General features: G+C 42.3%; 4 protein-coding genes across 9 annotated transcripts in view; 1 reads left to right on the top strand and 3 right to left on the bottom strand.

Moving 5' to 3' along the window:
• Window positions 1-2753, bottom strand: part of slc5a10 (solute carrier family 5 member 10) — a 23304-nt gene extending 20551 nt beyond the window's left edge. For 2 of the 4 annotated variants that reach the window (XM_020614301.1, XM_020614302.1), the window contains exons 1-3: window positions 2507-2536; window positions 747-851; window positions 174-233 (exon numbers count right to left, since the gene is read on the bottom strand). In XM_020614301.1, the coding sequence (XP_020469957.1) occupies window positions 174-233; window positions 747-851; window positions 2507-2521 (180 nt within the window). In that variant the 5' untranslated portion in view covers window positions 2522-2536. Of the gene's footprint in view, window positions 1-173; window positions 234-746; window positions 852-2506; window positions 2592-2676 lie in introns of those variants that run through there. The other 2 variants (XM_020614300.1, XM_020614304.1) reach the window with 2 other exon arrangements.
• Window positions 2754-4710: 1957 nt separating this feature from the next.
• Window positions 4711-6780, bottom strand: snapc2 (small nuclear RNA activating complex, polypeptide 2). Its single transcript, XM_020614305.1, has one exon. The coding sequence runs from the start codon at window positions 6721-6723 to the stop codon at window positions 5233-5235; it is 1491 nt and encodes a 496-aa protein (XP_020469961.1). The 5' UTR covers window positions 6724-6780; the 3' UTR covers window positions 4711-5232.
• A 50-nt stretch (window positions 6781-6830) lies between these two features.
• Window positions 6831-18732, top strand: chtf18 (CTF18, chromosome transmission fidelity factor 18 homolog (S. cerevisiae)). 2 transcript variants are annotated; one of them, XM_020614364.1, is made up of 22 exons: window positions 6831-7065; window positions 7823-7912; window positions 8005-8155; window positions 8967-9156; window positions 9307-9399; window positions 10051-10103; window positions 10214-10352; window positions 10674-10898; window positions 10990-11087; window positions 11177-11300; window positions 11402-11538; window positions 12105-12198; window positions 12304-12402; window positions 12515-12645; window positions 12776-12890; window positions 13415-13639; window positions 13839-13988; window positions 14607-14737; window positions 16483-16627; window positions 16755-16850; window positions 17569-17638; window positions 18315-18732. In XM_020614364.1, the coding sequence occupies exons 1-22, from the start codon at window positions 6978-6980 to the stop codon at window positions 18434-18436; spliced, it is 2766 nt and encodes a 921-aa protein (XP_020470020.1). In that variant the 5' UTR covers window positions 6831-6977; the 3' UTR covers window positions 18437-18732. The 2 variants fall into 2 exon arrangements, with proteins under 2 accessions (XP_020470020.1, XP_020470019.1); XM_020614363.1 differs by having other exon boundaries at window positions 10211-10352.
• Window positions 18733-18805: 73 nt separating this feature from the next.
• On the bottom strand, window positions 18806-21775 carry LOC109968244 (guanine nucleotide-binding protein G(I)/G(S)/G(O) subunit gamma-13-like). 2 transcript variants are annotated; one of them, XM_020614366.1, is made up of 3 exons: window positions 21400-21775; window positions 19735-19842; window positions 18806-18928 (listed from the first exon to the last, which is right to left on the bottom strand). In XM_020614366.1, exons 2-3 carry the CDS (start codon window positions 19830-19832, stop codon window positions 18823-18825), a joined length of 204 nt encoding a protein of 67 aa, XP_020470022.1. In that variant the 5' UTR covers window positions 19833-19842; window positions 21400-21775; the 3' UTR covers window positions 18806-18822. The 2 variants fall into 2 exon arrangements, with proteins under 2 accessions (XP_020470022.1, XP_020470021.1); XM_020614365.1 differs by having other exon boundaries at window positions 19735-19839; window positions 21400-21743.
• Between the last annotated feature and the right edge of the window lie 74 nt (window positions 21776-21849).

Raw genomic sequence — 21849 nt, 5'->3', positions numbered from 1 at the left:
GTTTGTTGTGTGCAGTGTATAGTGTAACACCTTGCTGGGGAATTTTTCAAGGTGTGAATGTCTGTAAGGAAATTATCTCTTGGCACCTAAAAGTACCTGCTCAACCAGCCTTAACAAGCAGACACGCGCTAGTATATGTGTGTGTGTGTGTGTGTGTGTGTGTGCAGACTAACCCCTGAGGAGATGTAGACAGGCACAAATACCCAGGCCAGAGCCAGTAGCACATAAGTGGCCTGAGAGACAAAAGGAAAGGGGAAAGAAATAGGACAGAGACGTTTGACCAGAATATTCACAGGCTGAGTAGGAAGAAAAAGGTCAAAATGTTTAACTCTTATTGTGTCCTGCAGGCCTGTGTGCCTGCCTTTATGCCGTTGCTGTGAACTGTTTCACGCCTCATGTACACCACCTAATACTGCTGGATGGTGTTTAAAAAGCTCTGCTGCTGCTCCCTGTTGCTCGTTTTCTCTAGGTCTAGACAGCAGTGTCCGGAGAGGTAGTGAAGTAAATGGTTATAAATGCTAATGTTGGTTGTTTTCTTCACACAAACAAACTGTAACTGAGTTGTTTTTCTTGCACAAATAGTTTCTCTATGATGATATAATGATGCACACCTCAGAGAAAAGTAACATGTACACAGATTAGGAGGCCAGCTCTGCCAACTATGACGTGTTTGGGTAGTATTAAAGATGAGCGAGATTAGAATCATGTTTTGTTGCAAGGATGTGTGCATGTGTGTTTCTACTCACATTCCATTCAAAACCAGTGACCGCAATGCCTCCAGCAGCTCCAGTCCCAGCCAGACCAATAAACAGACCCGAGCCCTCTGAACTGGCAAACAGAGACGCTCCGATCTGCACACACCATTGATGGAAGATGGATAATGGATAATATATTAACACATACTACATTAATATGAATCCTGAGCACTATTTTACTGTTGTAGCAGGTAGAGCTGAAGTTCGTTTTGAACAATTTCATTTAGAGTTAGTTTAGTCTTAATTTTATCACCTAACCTCACCTAAACTAAGCTGAGAGTCAGTTCCTATCACCTGAAATAGAGGTTTAAAAGCAGCAAAACGAAGGAGAAAAGGAGCCAGAAGAGCAAAAAGAAAACCAGACCAACAGATGCTAACTGGAAAACAAAGGTGAGCAAAATGGGAATTAAATAGAAACTAATAAAGAAATGTTTCTTGAATTTGTTGCATTGTTTTTATACTTGATAAAACATTAAAATACAGATATACTGCTGCTTAAATGTTGGTGCAATGGAAGGAAAGATCATGAGAGGGCATGAAAGTAATAACTGGGCATTTTAGAGGAAAGTGGAAATAAATGATACTCTAAGTATTTTGGTAAGTACAAAGTACAGTACTGAGGAACAAAGCTGGAGTTTGGGGAAATGGTGTTTTCTTACTGTGTAATTACACAGTAGGCTACAAATGGGAAAACAGCCACACATCATATTACAGCACAGATACCTTATCATTACTGTGCCATTAAGATAATTAAATTGGTAGGCTTCCTTATTACAGTGTATTAAGTTTAGCCATGTTTGATGCTATATAATTGCATTACTATATGTTGTAGCTTTGCCTCCTCACATGACAATAGAAACTGTTCAAAGCTATACATCTGAGAAAGGTATGTTTGTTTCGTTCTCCAGCGTACCTGTTCTGAGCTGTTGCAGTGCAAATTCCTCTCCTTGTCCTTATTCCGACTCACACAACGAAGAGAATACATTTTGTTAATGAGTGAATGAGTGAGTTAATGAGTGAAACCTTTTGTTAATGAGTGAAACTACATCTTGTTTTTTACATTAAACAGCAAGAATAAGTTCTGTGTTTGTAATATAATGTGTGGCTACTCCACAATGACACATTTGGAGAAATTGATGCAAATATTATCCTGCATGCATGTTAGAGCATGCATGATATAAAATAAAATATATTACCAGTATCTATTATAAAGCACCAGAAAAATATTAGTTGTATTTAAGGCAATAATTTGCCATTGTTTTTCATTTTCCATTCATTAAGAGCGACAAGCATCGCTTTTTGACTTTGGCAGGGTGGCGCCAGGGGTGGCCAGTCACATTCTGGGGGTAGCTGGTGCCACCCCTGGCCACCTCTTGGTTCCACCCATGTAAGTTACACAATAAGAACAATGTTTTGTTTGCAGTAATGTACAGTGTAGGTGCCCAGTACTTACAAAAATACATCTCCTTTCTGCTAAAATGCCAAGTTGTTACTTGTTGTAGTCATAATTTCTTCCTCTGTACTTAATTTTAAATTCCAGAAGCAACAAGTAAGAATTTTATTGGTATCTGTTTCATAATTACACTGTAATTCACAGGCTACATTATAAAGTGTATAACTATCTAGGATGTGACAACTCAAATGCCTAAACCACTCAGAACACAGATACCGTATACGTTCACATTTTATCTACATTAACAACAGGGGCATCAGGGATGTGACAGAGCAGATAGACAAAGGCACATACTCACCGGCCACCAGGCCATGTCCCGTCCTGCCAAGAAATAACCGCTCAGAGTATTTCTGCTCACCCTGCATGATGACTGATGGAGAAGACTGTTACACACAATTATCCATGTGCAGGCACATAAACTTAACAAGCGGGAAAGCACACACACACATATACACCTCTGCCTCTTACCCAGATTCCAACAGCGAGGTTGAGAAGAAAGTAGGTTGCTATTACAATAATATCAGAGATGCTGAAGGACTGTGTCAGGGCGTAGAAGTTGATGGTGGAATTAGACATCCTCAATGTTCACAATAGCACACACACTTGAAAATCCTGCAAAAATGCACGTTTGCTTGATGTATTGGCCTTCCCTTACATCCACACATACACACACACCTGCTGAATCTAACCTTTACACCTGTGCAGTCTCATCAGACTACGGATTTACACGATCTGACAGTGTAGGCCGACTTTGTAAATGTCCTAAACACCAAGAAGAACTCTATCACTCTATCAGAACTCATCACCCTAAACACTCAGAAATCTTCACACAGTCTAATAAAGAACATTTAAATACGCATGTAAACAAAAAAACAGTCTTTCATAAACACAGACACACACTCCAGCCCTTGGTAAAAGTCCCTTCTCGGCTGAACTACAAGCTGTCCTCACTGTTGCCGAAACCGAGACAGTGTTACATGTAAGTGTCAAGAGGGAAGTCCCTTGCTTGAACTGATGATTAAACTCATCACCTTAATGTGGCACCTGCAGGCCTGACAGCACACGCTGTGCTAGGGGATAATGGAGTGTGTAGTGTGGTAGAGCAGTGCAGTACAACAGATGCTCATGTGGACCAGAGTCCATGCTGATGCACACATACACACACACAGATGGTCAATCATTGACAATCTTTTTTATAATCATTAGTGTCTAAACACACAAACATCCCCTGGTTAAGTGCTAAGTAAGGCCAGTGAAAGTGTGTGTGTGTGTGTGTGAGAGAGAGAGAGAGAGAGAGAGAGAGAGAGAACAGAGCTTCTCATCTGTTTATGGTTTATTCAGTAGCTTTTAAGAAACAGGCGCTAATTCAACATGAAATATACTCCAAAAACAGCCAACACTAGAAACCTGCATATCTACCCATAAAGTGATAGTTGAACATTTTTCAGGTTTGTTTTCAGCCAGATTTCAAATGCCCATATGAACACTGAGACACAAGTTCGGTGGATTTTGTTCCAAGTTACAAACATCTTAATACAAAACTCCACCTTTTCCTTTGTGACCTTCCACTGCAGCTCAGCATAGGAACACAAAGAGGGAATGTCAAAGTCAAAATCATTACTTTGGTTTTTTTAGCTCATGCTTATGAAGCTTCATGTCATATTAATTTTTTATTTTATGTTATTTGTTTAATGCACCGAATGAGGAGCACAGTTTGGAATTACAGATTAAGTATATATAATACAAGATGCTGGCAAGCAATTCCACACAAAAAACCATCTTTATCTTTTACATTTGGTGCCCTATGTGTGTGTGTGTGTGTGTGTGTTAATGAGATTAATGATGATGTGTGTGATGTCTCTGTCACCACCATCTGCTCCTTATAGCAGACAAACACTGGCCAGCAGTTTGTGTGTGGCACTGAATTAATTTCACATCAGGGAGCACAAACGCCACCTCACTCAGTTCCTGTCCTCTCCTCCTCTGGGATTTGTCGTCCTCTCCTTTGTCACAAAGTGAAAAACATCCAGATGTGTTCAGGGTAAAGAACAACATATTAGTTAGGTGTGAACTAGTGAGTTTCAGTTGTTTTCCGCTATTTCAGCTATCAAAATATTCAGCTCTTCAAGGGCATTCATACTACCGTTCCTAAAATATTACCAATAAATATTTTTTCATTTTATAGATCTGGTAAACTCTTTAAAATCAAAAGGTTATATACACCAATTCATTGTCACTACAGTTTTGAAAATGCTGACTCTATTTGCTGCATTTTACCTTTTCTTTATTTTTTCTATTGCAGGTTCTTTGGATCTTGTCTTTTATATTTTCATGTTTCCTTTAGATCTTGTCTTAATGCCTTTTATTTTGTTATTTGTAAAGTAATTTATGTTGTTTTGAAATGAATATAAAATGAACCACAATGTTTTGCCCGTGGAGGACACCATTATGCCTGACAGCATACAGCCCACTGGAAATCTGTTAGAAGAAGAGACTAACTTCTTTCTACAAACCCATTTTTATTAAACATAATAATCACAAGCAGCCATACAAGGAAATCTTTCCTACTAACATACATGTGAAATATGGAAGACTTAACATGCCTAAAAGCAAACAAGGAAAAGTGAAATAGAAAACATGAAACTAATGAAAAGTATTTGAATTAGCTGGTCCATGCTGCGCCCTGCTGGATAACGCTGAAATGCAAACTGTTCATTCCTGTCATAACAAATGCTGCTGAACAAGAATTCTGTCTCAATTATCCAAACTACCTGATCAAAGCACAAGTGAAAAAGATGACCAGAAATTTAAACACCAACTTTCTGTGGGTACTCAGACAGGACAGAGGTTCAAAACCAAACCCAGTAACCTCTGGCACACACACACACACACACACACACACTGACCAAATATTATGTGGCTCAACACTGAATGAGTGTTGTAAATATTATTGTAGGACACAGACATGACGAAGACATAGCATGTACGTCTCTGCACACTTGCTTTATAAATCTTGAGCCCGACTTATTTGCGCATCAACAGTTTTATTGGCACCATAAAAGGGTTGAGCGGGGGGCAGGGTCCCATCACATCTGCATCTCCTTCTTGACAAGCAGTGTTCTGCTCACTGTCTGTGCCCTTGCTGTCTTGGCCTATCGGTGCCTCTGTCTGAGCAGAGGGTCCATTCCATTGCAAGTCTTTAAACATTTCTCTTGCCACTTTGGAATCAGCAGGGGATGAGAGACACTTGTACACCTGGATCAGATGTTTATGGAGTTTGTTGCAGTCCAGCAGGGAAAGCTCCTGTGGGAGAGACATCAACAGGTCCAACACTACAGCGCTCTCCATGGGGCTGAGAGGACATCTCTCATTCGGCTTATTGATGACACTTAGGTAGCGGTAGATTTTCTCAAAGTCCACTACACTGCTGACACCAAATGTTCTCGGACTATCTTTTGTGGCATATTTGCTGGTGCGACCAAACCTGGCCTGACATTCTGTGGCGGAGGCGGAGAGCAGGGGCGTGGTGTGGGTGTAGGAGCAGCCTGGGATGGCAGAACTGGATGAGGACATAGCAATATTGGGAATTTGGCTGAGACTAGTGCCAGAGGAAGAAATGGGCATGTGAAGACTAGATGAAGCAGCAATTGAAGTAGAGGTGGAGGAGTGCTGCTCTGAGGGCTGCTGTGCAGTATGGATTACAGAGCTGCCAATCACTGCTGCGGAGCTAGAACTGGGTCTGACTTGTCCTATGACTGAAGTAGCAGACTGTGGGATTGTGGAGGTGGCAGGAGGCAGAGAGGTGGAGGTGACAACAGATGAGGTTCCAGCTGTGGTAGAAGGCTGTTGCTGTGGTGCAGGGATGTTGTTGTTTGGCACTTTAACTAATTTGAATAGTGCTGGGCGTCCTTTGGCTGGGCCAGTAGTTGGTGCCGGAGTCTTGACTGTCAGGAGAGGTTGGGGTGTGCTGATGCCAAGATACTCACCTTGGACTGGCAAACCAGGCACTGGTCTAAAAGGGATGGTACGACCCACAGGCCTGTCTTTGTCACTGGGTGACCTGTAGATCTGGGGAGGGTCACAGTTCCTCAGAGTGCGAGGCTCTGTAGACGACACCAATAGCATCTGAGAGAAAGCACTGGAAATGGATTGTTCATAGGTTCCAGCCATAGTAGAAGCCATGTCTGTCCACACCTCGATAGGCTTTCTGTCATTCTTCTCTTTCCAGCGCTTCTTTTTAAGATTGAAGCTCGCACGTGTTATCACTTCGTTTTTCATATCTTCCACAAAAGAGCGGATCTCTGAAATGGATCGAGTAGGCAAGTATTTTGCCAGAAAAGCACAGTCGATATCTTCGAGGCATCCGGCGGGCCTTTGGAGTCTTTTCAAGGCACTTAGGAATTTAATCTTCTCCGCTCGCCGCCACTTACTCGGCACTTTACCTGAACGTTGCGATACCTGTTCAGGTATGAAGATACGCTCTGGTTTATTTCGGGTACGAGGAGGCGGTTTCATCTCACGTCTGCTACCACAATAACAACGTAAGTTGTGTGCTGAAACAGGAAGAACAGATACCGGAAATAGACCTTGTAACCCGGGTATAAATCTCACCCAAAAAAAAAAAAAAAAAAAAAACCCCGGGAAATCTGCTCTGTGACAGTGGCTGCTGAAGTAGCGATGGAGACATTTTTGTAAAATATATTACAGGTGTGTTTATCTTTATCTTTGTCTGTGGTTGTATGGTGTAGCCTACATATCCTCGAGCAGAAATGGACGAATACGACGAACTGTTTGAGATACAGGATGATTTCGAGAAGCGGTTCGCTGAAGACCTGGAGGCGTTGGAAGCGATGGAGGGTGAGTGAACCTGTTAACCAGCGTTAGCAAACAAGCTGAAGTTTTATATAAGGTTTCCAGTTACCAAGGGTAGTTGTTATCGTGATATTAGTTAGCTAACCTGTTAATCTCCTTACTCTTTACCTTTACTGCCTTTTGTCGTGAACGTAGGCTACAACCAAACAAACGCAGACGTGTTCGTGTGGATTCATCTTACTGGCACACACACATAAGCGATGGAGGGTGAGTGAACCGATTGATTGATTTTATTCTTTATTCGTTAACTATACACATGTTGCTGCTGTTTGCTCTTTCTGGTTAAATCCTAATGTGTCTTTTGTTGTACACGTACGTAATAGGTGAATATTAATATATTAAACCTGTAATGGAGCAATAATAATAATAATAATACACCAAACATGAAGACGGACTGTTGTTTTCGTTAATGATTAATCCCTTGATTGTTTCTTTAAACAAGTGTCATTGTTTAGTTTTTAAATTGTCAGTAAATGTTGAAAACGCCCTTTAATATTTCCCAGAACCAAATGCAATCTCTTAAAAATTACTTTTACATACACAGTGCAAATGTTTTATTGTAGTTGCATGAAAGCTTACTTCAACTGTCAAACGATTACAAAGTTGCTATTCCTGTTTTAGTGGTTGACAAAGTGGATAATCAGCTGTTCATTTTTAAGAGTAATTAGCCTATTATATTGGTGTGTTTGTGCGTTCTGTGTGTGTGTGTGTGTGTGTGTGTGTGTGTGTTTGAATGGCTCAGAGGAATTGTCTAAGCCGGGGAGATGTCAGACTCAGGATTCAGGAGACGGCAATTCGGATATAGAGCACCTGCTGGATGACCACCCCATCAGTGAGTTCACTCTGACAGTTCATGCGTGTTTTGTGCTTGTTTGGTGTTGTTATTGTAACCGTGCACCTTTAAATCGGATCTTGTCTATTCAGCTCCAAAGGCAAAGCGGCGGAAGCAGGATACAGGTGTGGTCAAGCGACTTTTCGATAATTCACAAATTGAAGACAACAAAACCCCATCAAAGGGTGATGACATCACACCCCCGTCTTCTCCAGAGCAGTATGAACCCTCTCGCACCTTTAGGTAGGACTGATTGTGATGATGGTGATGGAAAGAGCAAAGAGTCAGAGGATAGAGGGGCAGTAACATTTTGGAGTGTGGTTGTGGTGAAGTTAGTGGAAGCCATGCAGGCTTTTGTTAGATTTCTCTCCACAGAATAATTGGATTTATATCCACTGCATTTTGACATTTGTTTTGAGCACAGCACTGGGTCCCAGAGAAAACGACTAACAAAGAGTGCAGAAGGAGTTCCCTCAAAGACAAACGTATTATAAAAAATGATAGATAGGAAGTTTTTTTGCAATGCTCAATTAGTTTTTGTCAAATTGCACACAAATAAGATTTACAAAGATACAGATAACAGATATGAAGCATGCAGTACCATCATAGTATTTACTAAAAGAAGACCAGTAGCTTGTGGTGTGTGTCGGTGCACAGCAGTGCTGTAGTTTAACTGACTAGTATACACAAACTGATTACTCATTTAATTAGCAAGTCAACTGACAGACCATTAGCTGGAGAATCAGAGTAGTTTATAGTAAATGTTTTGAAGTAGAATCATGAAGCATTTGCTCATTATAACCTTTAAAACCTGGGGATTTGCTGTGTTTGTAGATCATACTGTTCTAATGTGAATGTCTTTGGGATTTTTGATTGTCAGGAAAAATTATTTAGAAACATAACTTTGATCTTTGGTGGGTTGTGACATTTTTATCCTTTACTTAAATGTCATAGATTAATCTGTTATTTGAAAGAATAATCAATAGATCAATTCAGAATGAAAATGTTTTATAGGTGCAGCCCTACAATTGACTTAAACATGTTTGTTTTCTAGGTCTAACCCTGCTCTATTGGATATTAGTGGTTTTGCTACAATCCCAGAGACGCCCGGGCGACCTTCCACAGCAGCGCCTGCTTCACTGTGTGTGCTGAAGCGACCTCCGTTAGAGGGGGAGTACATCAGTGTGACAGACTCCTCAGGGAGTCGGGTCTACCTCAGACAGAAGGACGACACGGGGACAAAGGTTAAGCTCCTCAGCATCTTTCCTCTGGGATGTTGAACATCACAGAGGAACATCACAGCCCAGATTCACCGTCAGCATGCCGACTGTCTGTCTGTCATATTTCTCTGTGTTTACCTGTGTGTGTGTGTGTGTGTGTGTGTGTGTCACCAGGTATCGGACTCGAGAATGGTACCCAACTCCCAGGGTGCACTGGGGCTGTTGGCTGTGCCTATAGGTGTGCTGAGAGAACAAGAGGCAGAGAGGGTGAGTGACCAGGACGTTGTTTGTGTTTCATTTGCCAAGTCTGTACATAACCACACTGTTAATGCTCAGTAATCACATGTACTGTACAGCAGTTAATAAACCAAAAGCTGAGTTTATCTGTAGTGAATAGATGCAAAGTGTTATATATGTGATACAAACCAATGTGAGCAAATGTATGATATGTTAATTTGAGAAACTCTAACTCTTACATTATTATTCATCTGTTTTTTTTTTTTTTTTCAAATTAAAAATATGTATTTATTCTAATACCTTAAACACTGAAGTAAATTATAGCAGTGGCCACTTTTGAAGCCAAAACAACAAACTAATTCATGCAGGAATTTACTTTTTTTTTTTTTTAGATGTATGTGTTTGTATCTATGCATTAAACATCTGGAGAGAAAGAGTGTAAAATAAAAAAATGATAATATTGCAAAAATGTGTGTTTGCCTGTTGTCATTGGTGCAATATATCATTCCTTAATCATCCATTTTAACTTTCACCCTGTATGCTAGATACACATGCATGCCTTTAATGACTCGATAAATTCACTGTACAATAACAACAGCAATGTGTAACCAACTGCACATATTTTGTGAACTATTTGTGCACAACTGATGCAGTTTTCCCTCATTCTTTGAAACCATGCAGCGTCATCAGCAGGTTGTGGAGGAATCTCAGCGCCTTACAGAGCTGCTGGCCAGGTAAGTCACCGCCTGCCTTACTCTCTCACACACATAGAAACAAATGAGGAGAGAGATATTTCCAGCATTTGCTTTTTAATTGTGTTTATGAATCTCTCTCTTTATAGCAGTGTGAACAATGTGCTTGCTGAGCCTGAAAGCAGAGAAGTTGATGAGAATGATGATCCTGAAGACAAAGTGGGCCGAAGCTCACGTCTCTGGGTGGACAGATTTTCTCCTCGACACTACACAGAGCTCCTCAGTGATGATGTAAGTAACGTTGTATTGTATGTTAGTACTTTGTTCTCTCATCTGTATTTGAAACATGGAGGCATTTATTGCTTTATTCTTAATTTGCAGTTTTTTTTGTGAGGTGAGTAGGTGGGAGATGGTTCTCTACCACCCCATTTACTGAAATAGCATAATTACCGGTATTCATGTCTACCTGTTATCGTGTACCCACAAGATAGTAGCTTGTATGCATAACAAAGACAGCTTTCGGGACTCCAGAGGCTCCGCAGAATCCAGCCTTATGGAAAACAAAACAGCTTGAGTATCTGACACCAGTTTTATGTGACCTTTTATTTACAGTTTACCAACCGCTGTCTGCTCAAGTGGTTGAAACTTTGGGACACTGCTGTGTTTGGAAGAGAGAAGAAGTCCCACCCTGCCCGGTCTGACAGGCAGGCTCTCAACAAGAACTCATCCAAACTTAATCACAAGAATCAGAATCCAAGTCGCTTCAAGAGCAAAATTGAGATGACAGAGGAGCTGCTGGAGGCCGAACTGGATCAGTACAAAAGACCCAAATTCAAGGTTGAACATCTTCATACTCGTAACAGTACAATTCAAGTACAATGACCTTTAGTTGTTATAAAAGACAGAATTTGTTTTTATTCTTCTCTAGGTGGCGCTGTTGTCTGGTCCTCCAGGTTTGGGGAAGACCACCCTGGCTCATGTTATAGCAAAGCATGCTGGATACAATGTGGTGGAAATCAATGCCAGGTTAGACTAGCCAAATCAAAACTAACCTGACTATATATCTGCTGGAATCTTCCTGTCAAGACTTAGTGGTAGTGTTGATGTGTTTGCAGTGATGACCGCAGTGCAGAAGTGTTCCAGAAACGCATCGACACAGCAACACAGATGAAGTCAGTTTTGGGAGCCAACGAGAAACCAAACTGTCTCATCATTGATGAGATTGACGGAGCCCCCGTGGTACATTCTCATTCTGAATGAGTAAAAATGTGCAAAATAATCGCGAATGCTCCCTATTTCTGCATTTTGTGTTTTTATTCTTCATCTGTGGTGTTGGACAGGCTGCCATCAACATTCTGTTAGCAGTTCTGAACAGGAAAGATGGACATGGCGGAGAGGGTGGGACAGAGACTGCGAAGAAGAAGAAGAGGAAGGAGCCCATCCTGCTTCGACCAATCATCTGCATCTGTAATGACCTGTAAGAGAAACAGTTTTTTGTTACATCTTTGTAGACCGCTACCTCCTTCATTTTTAGCCTCTAGAGGGTCTAGTGAGACTCGAAACAAACTGACACCATAAGCTGCTCCTAATTGCTGTTTGCTGCTCCCGTCACATCCTGTTTCCTAGCAACGATGTAAGCTATGGATGCGTGGTTGTAACAAACTGTACACAATGCAGCTGCCAGTCTGAAGCTAGCGTTGGCTGACTAGCAAGTACATTTGGAAATCCAGTATTGTGCTCTGGTTACTGCTAGTGTGACAACACACTGATGTTAAGCTCGTATCAGTCTGAAATTAAAATGATATTAATTCATCATGAAGGTACTCATGCCCATGCTAAGTCGCTAATGTTACCAAAACTAACACATTAGTTTTAGATGCTAATGGGAATAGTACAGCAGAGAGACACCATGCCCTGTCTCGTTTTCACTTGATTTGTCTAAAAGCTTAATTAATGCACGTTTGAATATGTAAATGATATCTATATTGTGTTCATTTTATTTCTACCTTGGCAGCCTTTCCCTGATGACCTCTTTCTTTTTAGTTATGTTCCAGCTCTCAGGCCTCTCAGGCAACAGGCCTTCCTCCTGGCTTTCCCTCAGACCCATCCTTCCCGCCTCGCACAGAGACTGGCAGAGGTCGGCACTTGCATGTAAACACACACACTCGTACAAACAAACATAGACTGTATAAACACACCACCACTGCATTGTGTGCAAATTATGTTGAGTTTTTGTTTGCAGATCTCTCGTCAGCAGGGGATGAAGGCAGACACAGGCAGTCTGATGTCGCTGTGCGAGAAGACAGACAATGACATTAGGTCTTGTATTAACACACTACAGGTGGGTGGCATCACTGTGAAGGGGGGTCTGCATGTTGATCAGCCTCCTTTTATTGGCAGTGTATGTGTAGTTGTGTTAAATAACATATAAATGTGTGTATTTCTCTATATAGTTCCTCCATGGTCATGGCTGCAAGCAGCTGGACGCCAAGACAGTCCAGTGTGTCTCTGTGGGACAAAAGGACCAGAACAAAGGCTTGTTCCATCTGTGGCAGGAGATCTTCCAGTTATCACGTGTAAAACGGTACAGTAAAAAAAAAACGGTGCATAGGTTATTACACCACAAATCAAAAAAGCCATCTAGGAAGCCTTGTTCTTCTTTCTGGACTGACATTTACTAGATGTTGACTAATCATCCTAATTTGCTTTTTCAGGAAGCGTACTGGTGAGGGGTTAGAGGACGCTCCAGGTTCAGGAGGTGGAGCTCAGAGATTCCAGCACATTCTACACTTGGCTTCATCTAGTGGAGTACCTGAGAAGGTTTCTCAGGTAATACACACCTTTGTTTCCGGAGGTCTCAATTTAAAGTAAATAAACCTATGAAGTATATTTGTCGCAGCAGCACCTGTCTGGTAAGACGGCATAGAAGCTTCTGGTCTAATGCTCACCTACACTGTGGCCACTAGCACAGCACCCACAAACCTGAATTCCTTCATTCAGGTGCTTGAGCCTTCTTGTATTAACAGGTCCTATTGTCACTGTGAGGCAGGAAATCTCATCCAGACATCTCCTGAGGTGCAGTGAGTTGGTAACCTTGCTTAAGTCAGCAGAATTCTTTTCTTTTCGGAAGTCACTTGAAGACCTGCCTCTTCTGAGAGTACTAGCCTACCTAAAATGAACTAAAAAGGCTGGTGAATGTAGAAGTGGGTGTCGAGGCATGATTTATGAAAGTTTCTCCTTGATCTACTGTGGCTTGCATTGTACCTTATTTGTAGGTTATCTGCCAAAATAAAAATAACAAATCGTGGCTTGTGAAATACTACATTGTGATGTGTAACATCTCTTGTCCTCAGGGTCTCTATGATAATTATCTGTCCATGCGTGTGAGGGACCCCAACATGCAGAGTGTGTGCGAGGCTCTGGATTGGCTGTCGTTCTCAGACAGCCTGACCCAAGTGATGCTGCACGGCCAGAACTTCTCTCTGATGAAATACCTGCCCTTCCTGTCTGTCACATTCCACTTCCTGTTCGCCAACACGCATGTTCCCCGCATCAGCTATCCTCACAGCCAGCACGAGGTACCCCTCAACTGCATGCACCATTATGTAGCAGTATGACACATCAGAAAACATTGAACAGTACATTATATTGAATGATATGGTGCCAAATGAAACACAATAGATTTAAAATAAAGAACCAACACATTATAAAATGTTTGAGGCAGGAAAGTCTATACAAGTCCATAAATAACCACTGAGCCATGGATGTCTTCTCTAGGCCTCCTCCCGGCTTCTCAGCAGCAGGAACGCTTTGTCCACCATGTTGAGTGATATCCCAGCATGCATCAGAACGAGGATCAGCCAGCTCAGCCTGACCCTTGACATTCTCACACTGCTTCTCGACATCATCTGTCCCAAACTAAGGCCTGTATGTAAAAGCATATACAGTATACCTGTGTGTAATGGTTTGACTGATACTGTCACTGAAGTGATTCTGAGCCCAGATACTTGTATGGTGTATTTCTTTTACTGACCTGAATAGTATAAGTGGGACGACGGGTCATCAAACTCAGGCAGCATAGCTAAAGAGACTAAAGCGTGGTGTGCAGGTAACCAAAGTATGATGCCTTTCAAGTTTGATAGACTTGTACAGAGCTGCAGTGATTAGTCGATTGTTGATTTATTGGGGACCAGAAATCAGTTAATTGCTTTAGTCATTCTTTAATAAAAAATGGGAAATATCCCCGGTATCCAGCTTCACAAATATGAGGGTTTGATGCTGCTCTTTGTTATACCAAGAACGTCACCTTACACTGTGGTAAACTGTAGCAGCCATTTTTCACTGTTTTCTAATATATTAATTGAGAAGTTAATCTGCATATTAAATTATTATGAAAATAACCATTAGTTGCTGCTATACACCAAGGCTCAGCTTCACTGAGTGTCACTCATAAAATTAAAAATAGGGAAAAATAGGGACATGAATAAGTGGATTGGTTGTAATGTCAGTGGCTGTGGTTGGTCTTAAACCCTGGGTTTCTTCCAGGTGAATCCACAGCTGTTTAGCAGCAGAGAGAAGGAGCAGATGTGTGAGCTGATCAACACCATGCTGGCCTACAACCTCTCCTACAGGCAGGACCGCACACCAGAGGGACAGTACACATACGTCCTGGAGCCGTGAGTGTACACACACACACACACACACACACAGTTGCATTCCTCTGCACACTGCATGCAAACACATGCGTTTCTTTGGCATTGAAGGTCACTGCTCTTGTCCACACTGTGGTTCTCTTCATGAAGGATTAGAGGATAATCCCCTTAATACCTGCTGTGTGTGATGGTGGTGGTGTCAGAGCAGGGTAGCAAACTGCAGTCTTACCGGTGAGGCACAGGTGAAAGGATGGATAGGTTGTTGGGGGAGTGAAATTAGAACCAAGGTGGTGTTGAGAAAGCAAGGAGACCTTTGAAAATAAGGAAGAATGTTCAAATAAAACACAAAGACTGAAAGGAACGAGAAAAACTGAGAACATTCAGGACTGCGCTGTAACTAATCTCAGTCATGCCAGCCCAGGTTGAGGAGCAGCGGCATGTCCGGGGGGGCTCCTTCATGCAGGCTCGCTGTGATGAGGTGCTGGTCACCAACGACTGGGGCCTTCCTCTAGTCATCGCTCTACTGCTGCTGCTTGTGGTCTACACCTTCCTGTACCTGCCCTCTCTAGCTCGCCACAACACCACTCTCTGATGCCTCATGGATGAAGAGTTGGAGCACAGACGTGAACTTAAACATCTACAACCAGCCCTAGAAGGATTATTTGATTGGACTGCTGCTTGTCAGACACCTGTTGATTGGCTAAACTCTGGCAGAGTCATTAATGTTAAGGTGGTTTTGGAGGCCATGAGAGGAAAAAGAGCAGGACAGATGAAGATCGATGTCTAATCTGTCTTTTTTTTTTTTTTTTTTTGAGTCACATGATCTCCAGAAATGTGAAGCTTTGTGTGCTTTATTGTTGAACTTTTACATCTGGTTTGTTGTGCAATATTCTCGGTGCTTTGACAGTATGTGAATACCTTTCCTCCGTGTACTAGCCTCATATCCAAGAACAAATATGAAGGTGGTTTAGAGCTGAATTGACTCAACCTTTGATTGAATTGAATAATCTTTTTTTTTAAACAAAAGGCTAAAAATTCTCTGGTTCCAGCTTTTCATGTGAATATTTGCTGCTTTCTTTCTTCTGGGATAATAAATGAACTACATTTGGATTTGGGACAAAACAAGTAGTTTGACTAAAACAAATTCAAGTAAAATTATGTTGAGTTAATTTTACCCGAGTCACTGAAGTTTGTGAATTGTCCATAACTTGTTGTAAAAGATGGATTCAGGTGCTGCAGATCAGAGACACTGCCTGTGCTCAGACCTGTAGATGTTAAACAGATAAACCCATTTGTCCAAAGTCAGACGACTTAACTTTAGCTGCACAGTGTTGAGTGGAGGAATCCAAATGTTTTGGTGAAAACAGGACTGATATTTTATAGTGCTGACTTCAAATAAAAAGCTACCACTCACATAGAGTGGAATTAATTAATTTAAGTTGCATTTAGTTTCCATCAGGCATTGAGTGCAAGTTTACTCACACGTACTCGGTGTGTGATGGATAGAGATGGAGATCAACAGTAAGAGGATTAAGGTTTTAGAGAATGACAGTTTCAGGGTTTTATTATTTAATATTAATAATAATTTCTGTATTTTATGGAAAACATAAACCATGGCACAACAAGTGGAAGTGCTGTTTTTTTTTGTTATGCCGTTGGTCATCCAACAGGGTTTACCTCAATGTCATTGTCTGGGACATCAATGTGTTTGTATAAACTATGTGTGTCTCTCATTTGTGTAGAGGTATTTACTTAGTTTGTGTTTGCAGGTGTGTTGAGGAGGTGGTGAGGTTCCCAGGCCTGCCTCCGCGTCGCCAGCTGACATATCAGGCCAAACAAACTATCAGCAGAGAGATGGAGCAGGAGAGGATGAGGAGGGCTGAGCAACTGATGCTGCAACGAAACCCAGTGGCGGTGAGGTTTCAAATACACGTTTTATCCAAGAGACTGTGGGTTTGTTATCTATAGTAGAACCTGTAGACAATTGGGCCAGTGTGTGTGTGTGTGTGTGTGTGTGTAATCTCCTGTATGTCTACTGCAGAAAGAGGAAGAAAAAAAGAGTGTCAGACCTAAACCAACGAGGAACCATCAGCAGAGGCTGGAGAACATTGTCAAACAGACCACAGTGGAGAGCAGGGTGAGGCACACAAGCACTCACTTGTTTGTGTCACATAGACATGTCAGGACACAGTAATAGGCCATGACAAAGAAAGCGAAACACACACAGTTGTACTGAGCAAACCAAATACTCCAGTTTATTTAGAACAATAGTAACAACATATACTTGCTTGGTGTGTGAAATGGTCCATCAGTAGGTCGGTGGTGCACAAGATGGAATTTTTCTGCAGTGTTTTCAAAGTACTCCTGCTTCTTTGTAAATTACTACAAGGTCTTTATACACTGGCCATTTAGATAGTGTTTTTTTTTTTTTTTATTAATCCCCAAGAGGAAATTCTGTGTCTGCCTTCTACTGGATGACTGACGGATACCACCTCTCAAGGCTGGGAAGGTAGCGACAGCACATTTTCCTACCAGTGCCGAGCTCCCCCCAGTTGTATGTGTTAGTTAGTGCCTGTAGGTGGAGCCAGAGAGGAGCTACAGTCCTCTGCATTGAACATCAGAGCCTCTCTGATGGAGCTGAATAGTACAGTAGTAGAGTGATGGAGAATGAGCCTCTAGCGGGCAGAAATGAGGACAATGAGAAGCCACTGGGTCACAGTCCCTAATGGGAAAACTTGGAAACTGGGCTAATGAGAGAGTGTATGATTGTTCAGCGTTACTGACCTTGTTATTTAGGACAGTGTTTTAGAAATTTGCTGCTGAACTTCATCCTCTCATCACTCTGTGTCCTGCAGCCAGAGCTGGATTTCTTTGGTCGAGCTGTGGCCCCAAAACCTCAGAGAGTGCAGCCGTCTACAGACACAGGTACTGTGAGACTGTGCTCAGTGTGACTTCATTTGTCCAAACCCTTTGAGAACACAGGCTGATTGGGGAAAAATGCCTCAAGGCACATTAGGTCCAGACTCAGAGGTGCGTTATGTAATACTGCTAATTTAGTGCCGCTGTGGCAGACGGCAGGCAGGAGACCTGGACTGTCGGCAGCGCCGCCACCTGCATTTACCCGCCATAATGTTAGTCACATCAAACTTCTATCTCCAAAAAAGGACATGATTTACAATCTCCTCCCCATCTATAGATGCTCGCCATTAGAAAAAGCCACCTTAAGATTCTATATTGATAAATTAAAGTGTATTATACGATCTTAATTAGGGTCCTATAGTTACGAGAGCTCCAGGTTTGGAGAGTAGTGATGGGTTTGGCCTGCCAGCAGCTTTGTGTCATTGAAAATAGATGTAACTGTTCAAATGCAGTGCAGCGCCACATCAAATGTACAAAAAAACTGAGAACTGTGTAACTTGTTCTTCCTCCCAACATCACAACCTGCTGTAATTGTTTTAACAGTGGTGTCTTCACTTGTGAACGTGGTTTTGAATTGTGTACAGCTTTGAGAAAACATGTCACTGTTCCTCTGTGATGTCTTATCCAGTAATAGATGCTCACTGCTAATAGATGCACTAAAGATGGTTTCCTCTGTCCACAGGAGAGAAGTGTGCAGTTCTCGCTATTGGAACGGCAGTGGGCAACAGTGACGTGTGGTTCCGCTTCAACGAGGGTATGTCCAACGCTGTCAGACGAAATGTCTACATCAGAGAGCTACTATAACACACACACGTGCATAACTGCCTCAATCTCAGCCGTTTCTTTTACCTGTTGTACTGTATGTAAACATCTGAATCAAGTTGTTAAATTCAAAACTTTCTTTATTTTGATTGAAAGTTTAAAGAGCCAATAAAAACAAGTTGTTGAACACTTCTCTGCACTCATCAAGCAAACTTCTAGAAAGCTACTCGGAGCTGTACACTGACACACACACACACACACACACACACACGGGTGTCTTCACATAAATTAACAGCATTCAGTAGTCACCAAATAAATAAACATGATGATAGCAATAAGGTGTGTGTGTGTGTGTGTGTGTGTGTGTGAATGAGTGATGTATTGCAGCATGACAGTGTGCAGATTCTTTAGTTTATATGCATCCGTTATTAGAGGATCACACACTTTCCCTTCTCCACCCAGGGGTTGGCTCGCATCAGCTCAGGGTTCAGGAACGGATCCTCACAAACGCAGCCCTCGATCCACTTCACCAGCCTGTAAAAACACACTGCCAGTCAGAACCTGATAGTGCACGTAGCCTTGTTTTTGTATACTTGTGGGGACCCAAAACCGGGAGCCCACTAGCATTTTGCGGACTCGCCTTCCTTGTAGGGACCAGATGCTCTTCTCAAAAAAGTTAATTACTTAACTGTAGTGAGACAATTTGGTTTAAGGGTTAGGTTGAAGTTAGGATAAGAGTTCTGATTCTGATAAGGGCCACTTAAAAAAATAAAATAAAATTAGTTCTGACTTTTCTCAGAATTTTGACTTTTAACTTTTTAAAAAGTCAGAATTTTTTTTGTGTGTGGCCCAAATCCTCTTCTGTAAATCCAGAACTTCTCTGCTCATACTGAATGTTTAAACAGAACGGTTGCATCCATTAACATTTCCAGTATATTCAGACAAGATGGCTGCATATTGAGTTGATAAACAGAGCAGCAGCTTTACTTTTAGCCATTTTACTTGGAGCAGCTGAAGAACAGCGACAGACTCCTGCCAGTATTTCTCCTATCGCTGTCAGTCAAAGTACCGTTCAGATGAGAACGTGTTACTGCCAGAGCGCGATTGGCCTCGTCTCAACTGATTCTGTCCACAAAATGTGATGAGTCCTCTGTGTGTCATGTTGTTTTCCTTGTACTTGTGCAAACGCACTGGAGTGACTTTTTTAGTAACTGTGGGAAATGAGGCCGTGGACTTGCTCACACTGGAAACAGCCGACCAAAGTTCAATTGGAAAAAAAAAAATACATCACTGTAAATTCCCCCTAAGTGACAAGAACAAGGAGTGTGTGTAGTACTTACTCAGTAACAGTGACGGAGGCTTTCTCTCTGTTAATCGCCAGCTGCTGCTGAAGTGTTTCCACTTCTTTCTTCATCTGTGGGAGGTCCAACTCCTCCATGGCGCTACTGCTTTTGACACACACACACAGAAAAGCATACAGAGATTAAAAAACAAAGCATTTTGAGCACACTACATGGCTACAGCTCAGATGTAGCGGTTATCACATTGAAACTTGGGCAGACATCAAACATTTTGCCCCTCAGTTCTGCCGTCACGCTGCGTTAATGTCTTGTAGTTTCTTTTGTGTAAATAAAAAAACAGTTGTCATAGTAGATGTATTCATTTTTAGTTTTGGACAGATGAGAATAGCACAGCAACTGTTTTGTGCTTTGTCTACTTGTAGCCCCTCATCACTGCAGAAAAAAAGCAGCTCAGAGGAAGGTCTGAAAGCTGTAAAGGGTTTTCTTACTTCCCGCTTCCTCTCCTGTTTATCATCTCACGGCCTATCAGATGGGCCTTATGACCCCTCTGGGGTCCGAGCCTTGGGGTGGGGACCCACCTTCCCTGGGGGGGGGGGGGGAACTAAACCCTTGTGACGTCCACATGGTCACATTTAAGCTTCACAGAACTGCAGAGGAAGTCATGTGTCTCCATACTGAAACAGTTCCTGTTGATCCACTCGCTGAGATCATCTTAGCTTCTAAAGTAAATGTACTGGCTGTTTTACTGCAACACTGATAAAGTACAACTAACTAAAGTGACTATCTGTGCTAGGTAGGATTTGGATGCTTTTAAATGCACAACTTTCTTCTAAAAGTATTTCTACACTGGTATTACCAGTGGTGGAAAGTAGCCCAGGTTTTACTCAAGTACAGTTTTGAGGTAGCTGTACTTTGAGTATTTTGTATGGGACGACTGGTTCAGTGGGTAGAGTGGTTGTCTCCCAGTTCATCTGATAACTCTACTCTTCAAATCAGATTAATAAAACAGAAGACAGATCATCAGGCTTCACTGATCGGTGGTGGAAAAGGAACAAGCTACCCAGTGGTACCTCAAGTTCTAAACAGGTTGTACAATGTAGTTAACATTAGCTCCACCTTTACCAGCAGCAACATTAAAAACACAATACAACGATTTCATTATGTGAAATGTGCCATTCTGTGCATTAAGCACATTTTGATAATACTTTTGTACATTTTGAAGGCAGGACTTTTATTTTATTTTATTTATTAAGCATTTCATCTGAGTACTTCTTCCACCACTTGTCAGATAAATGTAGTGGGGTAAAAAGTGCAATAGCTTCACCCACTTTCCCTTCCCCTGCCCCTCCCTGCCTCAGGCCACACTGAGGGCCCAGATGAGAGTTCATGGATCAGTTCAGTCCTCCCCCTCCTCTTCATCTTTTTAATGGATCTAAGTAGGTCGGCTGCCTGGTGCCTGCTTCACCAGCATCCATCCTGCTGTGTCCCCAGCAGCCCTCAGTCCCATGAAAAGCCCTTCATCATTCAATATGTTACGGTGACACCAGCCTCCAACTCAGTCAGGGACGTGGATGCTGAGAACCGATTTACAGTAGACAAGTTGCGTTTGACATAAACACTGACATCACAGATGTCACTGTGCACTTAAAGCGTAACAACGGCGATACATCGTGACTAAACGCCCACATAAATAGTTGCTCTTACCGTCGGGCCTACCGGGCAGTAGCGCCGGTCGAGTTTCTGTGCAGGCGAGTAATGGAAGAAGCCGACTGGGCTTTAACGGCAAGAATAACCGGTCGGTGGCGTTTCCTCGTCAGTGGAGTCCGGCTCGAGTGCAGGAGGAAGAGGATGATGAGGAGGCTGTGTGTCGGCTGTCTGCGGCGCAGGGCACTCCCCTGCGCTCCTCCCTGGTAGCGACTGGATGCGAGATGCGCAAGGGCGGAGGAAAGGAGCCTCACCGCCTGGTTTGACAGTCAAACGAGGGCTGGAGCCGAGGACGCTAGGGAAATGTGGACGCGCTTGAGCCCGAGCAGAGCAGGAAACACGCAAATGAGGACGCGCTCCCCAGGGAAAACAAGCCGGGATTTAATTTGTTTTTCACATGACCAGAGATGATGTCAGATGGCTCAGATCTGTCTTTTAACAGTAGCTTAT

This window comes from Monopterus albus, unplaced genomic scaffold (assembly GCF_001952655.1).
Source record: "Monopterus albus unplaced genomic scaffold, M_albus_1.0 scaffold144.1, whole genome shotgun sequence".
Lineage (NCBI taxonomy): Eukaryota > Metazoa > Chordata > Actinopteri > Synbranchiformes > Synbranchidae > Monopterus > Monopterus albus.
This window is presented reverse-complemented; position numbering and strand designations above follow the sequence as displayed.

Coding starts and splice junctions, on each gene's coding strand:
- chtf18 (XM_020614363.1), top strand. CDS start 6,978: ATGGACGAATACGACGAACTGTTTGAGATACAGGATGATTTCGAGAAG. Junction 16,628..16,754: donor TGCAACGAAACCCAGTGGCG/GTGAGGTTTCAA, acceptor TGTCTACTGCAG/AAAGAGGAAGAAAAAAAGAG. Junction 17,639..18,314: donor GCAGCCGTCTACAGACACAG/GTACTGTGAGAC, acceptor CTCTGTCCACAG/GAGAGAAGTGTGCAGTTCTC.
- LOC109968244 (XM_020614366.1), bottom strand. CDS start 19,832: ATGGAGGAGTTGGACCTCCCACAGATGAAGAAAGAAGTGGAAACACTT. Junction 18,929..19,734: donor GCCTCCGTCACTGTTACTGA/GTAAGTACTACA, acceptor GTGTTTTTACAG/GCTGGTGAAGTGGATCGAGG.
- snapc2 (XM_020614305.1), bottom strand. CDS start 6,723: ATGAAACCGCCTCCTCGTACCCGAAATAAACCAGAGCGTATCTTCATA.